The sequence below is a fragment of the Elephantulus edwardii genome, unplaced genomic scaffold, assembly GCF_000299155.1.
Source record: "Elephantulus edwardii isolate Elephantulus edwardi_28Jun2011 unplaced genomic scaffold, EleEdw1.0 scaffold00089, whole genome shotgun sequence".
In the NCBI taxonomy this organism is placed as follows: Eukaryota; Metazoa; Chordata; class Mammalia; order Macroscelidea; family Macroscelididae; genus Elephantulus; species Elephantulus edwardii.
The window spans coordinates 6,723,092-6,730,959 of record NW_006399839.1 but is presented as its reverse complement, the minus strand read 5'-3'; the positions used below and the strand labels follow the sequence as shown (position 1 = coordinate 6,730,959).

The 7,868-nt window shown below is 48.7% G+C and overlaps 1 protein-coding gene across 2 annotated transcripts in view; it reads right to left on the bottom strand.

Annotated features, from left to right (window-relative positions):
• The window catches only part of HNF1A (HNF1 homeobox A), a 22,228-nt gene that overhangs the window by 5,351 nt on the left and 9,009 nt on the right, over nt 1–7,868 (bottom strand). For both annotated transcript variants that reach the window (XM_006890440.1, XM_006890439.1), the window contains exons 2-4: nt 4,950–5,149; nt 1,951–2,137; nt 339–580 (exon numbers count right to left, since the gene is read on the bottom strand). In XM_006890440.1, the coding sequence (XP_006890502.1) occupies nt 339–580; nt 1,951–2,137; nt 4,950–5,149 (629 nt within the window). The remainder of the gene's footprint in view (nt 1–338; nt 581–1,950; nt 2,138–4,949; nt 5,150–7,868) is intronic.

The window sequence follows — 7,868 nt, the reverse complement described above, 5'->3', positions numbered from 1 at the left end:
GTGGAATGGAAGGAGGGAGTGAGTGGAATGGAAGGAGGGAGTGGGTGGAATGGATGGAGCAGAGTGTGTGGAATGGATGGAGGGAGTATATGGAATGGAAGGAGGGAGTGGGTGGAATGGATGGAGCGGAGTGAGTGGGATGGCTGGAGCAGAGTGGGTGGAATGGATGGTGTGGAGTAAAATGGATGGAGTGGAGTGGATGAGTGGAATGAACTCAAGCCAGAATACCAAGAGATTTGATTAGTTGCTATCACTAGAGTAGATCTCCCCACCTCACCCACCCACCTCCATGTTCTGTCTACAAACTTCCCCAATCCCTGTGCCCACATCACACTCACCATGGACTTTACTGGGGGAGAGCGCAGGTGGGGGCAGGCCAGGGGAGCTGTGGGCAGGCAGCGTAGTGCCAGGGCCTGGCCCAGGTGGTGGCCCATTGTATGTGTCCATGGCTAGCTTGTGCCGGAAAGCTTCTTCTTTGCGCCGGTTTGCAAACCAGTTGTAGACACGCACCTCGGTGACGAGATTGGAGCCGAGCCCCTGTGCCTGTGATGGAGACACACCTCTCTGGATGCACTCGGCCCTGCAGAAATGCACCGTGAGCACCCGTGAGCACCACAGGCCGGCCTCTGGGGGTCAAGAGAGGGTTCTAGGAAGTCAGGCTCTATCCAAGTGTTTGGGGCTGGTAGATCTGGGTTCCAATCCCAATTCTGCTGTGTGACTTTTGGCAACTGACTTAGCCTCTCTGACCTCAGTCTCCATTCATAAAGTGATCAAATAGCCATAGGGTTATACAGTGGAGAGGAAATGAGATGAACAGCTCCTCAGGGAGTTTCTAGGGGGCATTGGTGGAGGTCACTAAGAATGGGAATAGATTCAAGACACTGAGCAGAAACAATACTTTTGGTTCTCTAGGTCTGACTAAGCCATCAGCAGGAGCCCTCCAGGCCTGGGGAGTCTCCCCAAGGAGCCAGAGCCACCCCTCTCCCTGTCATGCAGTCAGTTCAGACTGACCCTCCCACTGGGCTTCTAGGACTTTAAATTTTTATAAAGAACTTGGATTTCCATTCATTCATTGTTGCACATTTTCCTCCCTGTCTCCCTTTCCCCTAGTTCACTTTTTTCTTTGGAGAAAAAATTCTTTCATTGTTACACAGTCCCCCCTCAATACCACCACCACTTTACTATGCAGCTCTTGTTCTGGACTCTTGTCATGCCAATAATACCTAATCATATATTCCTTTTATACAGTTCTCTCCCTCAGCAGTATGGCATTTTCTCAAAAAGTTGGAAAAGGAAATACCATTTGACCCAGCAATTCCACCACTGGGAATATTCCCTAAAGAAACCATAACTGCCATCCAAGCAGATATATGCACACCCATGTTTATTGCTGCTTTGTTCACAATAGCAAAGAGTTGGAAACAACCCACGTGCCCATCAACAAACAAGTGGATAGAGAAGCTGTGGTATATTCACACAATGGAATATTATGCAGCACTGAAAAACAAAGAACTCATGAAATATTATACAAAAATGGGTGGCCATGGAGGACATTATGCTGAGTGAAATATCACAGTCACAAAAAGACATACTGCATAAATGCCATTGTTAAAGAACAGGACTGATATTGGGGGGGGGAACAGAAAAGTAAGACTTTAAAACTTAAAGAGAAGAGAGGAGTCTGCCCATCTTCCCATGAAACTGCTGATGGATTTTTTTGGTTTTGTTGTTTTATTTGGTTTTTTTAAAAATTTTTATTTTATTAATTTTAATGAACATTTACAGATAAACTTCTTCGTTGGTGGAACTGCTGGTGAATTTGAACCAATGGAGACGCTCAGTATAACTTGCTATACTGTGCTAGTTGGCTGTGCCACCAGAGCTCCGCCCTTCTCTCTCAGCCCTGACTCCAGTCAGCCTTGCTAACCGCTAACCTGCCTGCCAGTGTACCTGTTGCACTCCTCCACTAGTGTCTCCCGCTCCTCCTTGCTAGGGTTCTTCTGCCTCTCATAGGCCTGGAATAGGATCTGCTGGGATGCCGGCCCCCACTTGAATCTATTCCTTCGCCCCTTCTTGGTTGGCAGCTCATCGCCAGTGGGCTCTTCAATCAGCCCACCCTGGCCTGCATGGGTGAACTCTGCAGACAGAGCAGGATTGACGTGAGCCAGACATGTCAGACAGACACAGACATAACAGAGACAGACATGAGCCACTCCCACCTTCCCATATCAGCGACTCCACAGTCCTCAGGGTGCAGAGCCAGAGGAACTTACAGCCAAAAATTAGACCTTATCAGATCCACTGAGGACAAATGCACAGCACACTTACCACCGTCCTTTTAACCTGTGCCTGAGGCAGACATCACTAATCAACCACTGCACACTAAGGGGCTCTTGTTGCTGTTGTTCTTACTGTTGAGTCAGAACTGACACAAGCTATTTTCTTTCCTTTTTTTTTTAAATTGATTATTTTTTTGTGTGTACCATCAAATCAGATCTGTGTGGTACAGGAGGAGATTGCCTCTCCTTCTGTAGCAGAACATCTGGTAGATTTGAACCGTGTACCTCTGGGATTGCAACACACAAGCTATTTTCAAAGGCAGTTTAATTGCCCCGGAGGAGATTGCCCATCTTTCTTCTGCAGAGCAGCTGGTGGATTGAAACCATGTCCCTTCAGGATTATAGTGTAATTTCTCACCACTAGGCCACCAGAGCTCCCAACAAAACAATTGTTCCAGTTTGGCACACTGCACACTTGTTATCCCCATTTCACAGATGAGGAAACTGAGGCTCAGGGAAGGTAGAATTTTTTTTTTATTTTTTTTTTTAGGGTCACACAATAGTGCAGAAACGTGAACAAGAGTATTCAGAACTACACTTAGTTTTCTTGACTTGAAAATCAGGCTTAAAATGTGAGTGTTGGTGAGGAGTGAAGCGACTCAGGCAGCCCTGATCTGCTAGTTCCACTTCGCTTGGAACTAGTCTGTCATCTTACCCCTGAGGCAGGGCACCGAGGGAACAGGACAGATGGGTGCCAGGGCATCTTTATGTGAGTGGAGGGAGGGGCTCAGCTCAAGTACAGATGCAGGGGAGCCCTCGCTGTCTCTGACTGCCGGAGGCACTCCAGGTGCTCTGGGGAGAGGGATTTGCTGTTGTTAGGTGCCCGGGTCGGGTCAGCTCTGACTCACAGCACCACTATGAACAACACATGAAGCCCTGCCTGATCCTGCGCTGTCCTCACAAGTCTCTGCTGCGCCTACACCCACTGTGACAGTCCCTGTGTTAGCCCAGCTCATCGAGCCCAGCATGCTTCTGAGGGTTTGGCAAGGTTACCTGTGGGCACATCTAAGCCCCCACTTCCATTTCTGTCATGATACTCTTGCCAGCACTTAGAAGAACGCTTGGCTCAGATGCCAACATGCAGCAGTCGCAGCATGAACATCCCCTAGTGATGCCGTCTTGTCCTGCCAGACACACCCTCAGTGTGGCCCAGGTTGGGAGAGGGGCTGGACCTTGGAGACCTTTCTCGTGAAGTGGAAGTAGCAGATCTGGGGTTCCAGAGTCTCTACTCCACTCACATTTTAAGCCTGATGTTCAAGTCAAGAAAATTAAGTGAAGTTCTGAACCATCTTGTTTAAGTTTCTGCACCAAGTTTCTGTGGGACCCCAGACAAAAACTCTACCTTCCTTGAGCCTCTATTTTCTCATCTGTAAAATGGGGATAACAGCTGTGCAGTATGCCAAATAGGAACAATTGTTTATGCTTACCTAGACCTGGAGGTATCTTATAAGATACATGGCTTGACCTAAAATAATGAAAATATTTTTCATCTTTAAAAAAACAACAAGAGGGAACTCTGGTGGCCTAGTGGCAAGAAGTTGCACTGCAGTCCCAGAGGTATGTGGTTCGAATCCACCAGATGCTCTGCTGGAGAAGGAGGGGCAATTTCTTCCTATTCCAGTGTCAGATCCAATTTGACGGTACACACACACACAAATAAAAGAAAAAAACACTGAAAAAAAACCCCAACAACAAACCTTTCCCCATCAAGATCATAAAACCCAAATAAACCTAAAAAAAAATCACAACCAGGAAGACATGACAACTAGGAGATAAAATGTGTGTGAGAGATAAGGTGTGTGACATGTCTGTAGCTGGATGGGATCCTAGAACAGTCTGTTAGGGGGAAACAAAAGTCCAAATCCAGTGTGGCTGTTATTTAATAATATACTGCTGTTGGGTTGTTAACCAGGACAAGCGTCATCTGTGTTAATAATGGGACAGCGGTCATCCTCAGTCAGTGGAGGCTTGTGTATCACTGCGAAGCAGAATAGGTTTCCCCAGAAACTCCAGACTAAGGGTAGGAAGAAAGGTCTGGCAATCCACGTCCAAACAGCCCGTGAGAACCCTAAGTAGAGCTCACAGTGGTCCCGTCCCGTCACACATGAGTCCACGGCTGACTTGATGGCAAAACATGTTACTGCTGTCATTCAACTCAACTCATAAGTGTCAAGTCAGAACCAACTCATAGCTGAGTTGGGTGAGCATAGGTGGGTTTTCAGAAGCTATAAATTGCACAGGAGGAGATTGCCTGTCTTTCTTCCACAGAGCAGCTGGTGGATTTGAACTGCCTGCCTTTGGGTTGATTGTGCAACTCCTTACCCACTCAATATCCCATTATAGGATGTGTCTCACTGTATCATACGCATCTCTTCTGCTTCCCTATAAAGAGTATATTCTTGGAGGACCCAGTTGATCCATCTGTGAATATTCAGTTTCCGCCCTTCTCTGCTTTCCCAGAGTGCATTGTGCAGATAGGTACTAAATGTAGGTGGAATTCCGCTGATGGTTCAGTCTGCCTGTGTGTGTACTGGGGTGATGACGCTTCCAGCCCCCACCCCGAGAGTCTCGAGGCCCCACCAGGGAGGACGCAGCGGGGATGTTACTTACGCTGGGCCACCTCTCGCTGCTTGCGGACGTACCAGGTGTACAGGGCGGCGCGCTTCTGCGTCTTCATCGGGGTGCCCTTGTTGAGGTGCTGGGACAGGTGGGACTGGTTGAGGCCGGTGGTGTCCACCACCTCCCGCTGCGGGATGTTGTGCTGCTGCAGGTAGGACTTGACCATCTTGGCCACCCGCCATGGGTCCTCCCTGGGAGGGGACAAGGACAGGGCCTGCTCAGTGCAGTGTCCACATGCAGAGCCTGGGGCCGCACAACCAGATTCACCGACAGGACGGTATGGACACTCTACAGGCTACAGGGACCTGAAGACACAGTCCTGGACACACGTACACAACAAACGTGTAGGCGCAGGCCTGTGGACACACAAAGGTTTAGAAATTTACAAAAAGATTCGCACAGGAAGCAGCTCAAGCCCCGTGAAGAGGCTCTTCAGTCCTGTGCTTCTAAAGTGCCCCTCTTCCTCCTGCCTGCAATTGTTACCCATGGCCATGTCATATCCACCCTGAAAAACTTAAGCTCCTGAGGGCAGGAGCTGTCGAGTTTCTCAGGCACCCAGATTGGCTTGACACAGACTATTGTCCCTGGTAAATGCATGAGTCTATGAGTGGGTATGTGGGATAGATGGACAAGTAGGTGGGTGGATAAGAGAGAGAGGATGGATGGATGGATGGATGGACGGACGGACGGACGGACGGGGAGGACCTACTGGAAAACGGAAATCATTAGATGTAAAACAAGAGGAGAAACGTGGATCCTTCTCTCCCTTTCCTTTCCTCTCCTTTCCTTTCCTTTTTTCCTCCCTCCCTCCGTCTCTCCCCCTCCTTCCCTCCCTCCCTCCTTTCTTCCTTCCTCTCTCTCTCTCTCTGTCTCTCTCTCTCTTTAATAATCAGGGCTACTACAGTATAGTGCTTACACCCATCACTTGCTCAAAGCCACACGAACAACCATGCAGAGTCTGGTCCACCTGAAGGATCCTTTGTGTCAGGGAGAAATGACACAGGGTCCAAGGGCTTGGAAACTCTCTGCACTCAGCCCTGGGCTATCGTATGTCCAGTTTCCCCACAGCACTGGGACGGGCAGCTGGCCAACAGCGTCCCAGGTTTTATGGTATTATGGATTGACAGGCTAGGACTAAAAAGGCGTGTGTCAAGCACAGGCTGCCAATCTCTCCTCGGGCCACTAAGGGAGCTGAGGCCACCAACGACTCACATCTCTGTCCTCTGCCATTATAGGAACGCAAAGGGCCAGAACTGTACAGGTGACAACAGTTGTCTCTATGGGAAGCCAAATTTCATACTAAATATTTGTAATGAACCAAATGCTACTTCAGGATGTGAGGGAGGCTGATACAAACTGAAATTCACCCTGAAGCACTAAGGCAATTCTTAAATGTTTACAGGGGTAGACACTAGGCAATCCTTAAGTTTACAGGATTCTTGTATTGTATTTGCTAACCCCTCCCTCCTGAGTCAAGCATAAGGTTTCCAATAGAAAGAGCTTAGCTTCATTTGCATTGGATTCTCTTGGTGATTTGCTCCCTGGCAATTTTCAATAAAGACACAGGGAAGCCAAGTCGAGCTTCAGTTTGTTTCAGTTGTTTGAGAACTGTTCACCTCCTGCTTTACCCATTTTCTCCTACATTCTTGGTGTTCTGTCTCGTTAGTAATACTTATAAAAATACTTTACCCTCTGTCTACAAAATCTCCTCTTCTGCTCTGTCTCAGTCCCCCTCCCCTGCCCTCTCCTTCTCTTGAACTTGGATTACAGGCGTGTGTCAGATATGGGCAGCCCACTACAACAGTGTTGGTGCAGCCTGGCTAGGATTTGAACCTAGGTCCATATGATCTCAAAGCCTGTGCTCTCACCTCTGTGACTCAGCAATCCCCCTGCTTCTGATATTTTTGTACATGTGACAACTGGCCCGTGTAGAAGATAGTTTGTCACCCTGGTGTCCCCTTACCCATCCAGTCCACTCAGTGTGTCACAGCAGGATTGTGACCCATAGTGTTCTCAGTGGCTCACGTTCTGGAGCTTGATCACCAGGCCTTTCTTCTGAGGCACCTCAGGGTGGACTCTAAACCTTCTGTCTAGCCACCGAGGGGGTTGAGCCTCTGAACCACCCAGAGCCCCCAGTAAAGGACTGGAAGCAACTGGAATGTCCAGTGCAAGGATGCTGATGTATGAACCAGGGCACCCGCTCAACCCATTTTTAAAAAACCCACCGAGGAAGCCATGCACCCCCAGGTGGAACTGCATCTGAGACAGAGCAGGGTGTGTCTGGCTGGCATGTGCTCCTAACCTGCTGCGCGTGTGAGACAAGAAGCAGGTAAGAGAGCACATGTCTGTGGGTGTGACAGGGCGCTCTGGTGGCCTAGTGGGTAAGGGGTTGTGCTGCCATCTCTGCATGGGGTTCGAATCCACCAGCTGCTCCACAGAAGAAAGATGGGCAATCTCCTCCTGTGCAGTTTACAGCCTCTGAAAACCTGCTGGAGGGTCAGCTAGGCGTGGATTCTGACTCAGTGGCACCTGTTGTATGTAGCAACAGCTATTCCGTTTTAAATACTATATATAAACTTGATTTTCTGCCTTCGAGTCAGAACCAATTCATAGCTGACCCCTCCAGCAAGTTTTCAGAGGCAGTAAATCAAATGGGAGGAGATTACCCATCTTTCTCCATGAGAGCAGTTGGTGGATTCAAACTGTCTGCCTTTGGATTGGCAGCGTAGCTCCTTAACCACCAAGCCATCAGAGCTCTTAAAACGGAATGAGCAAGAAGCTGCACTGCAATCCCAGAGGTGCGTGGTTCAAATCTACCAGAAGCTCTGCTGGAGAAGGAGGGGCAATCTCCTCCTGTGCCACTCAGATCTGATTTGAAGGTACACAGACAAAAATAAAATAAAAAAATTT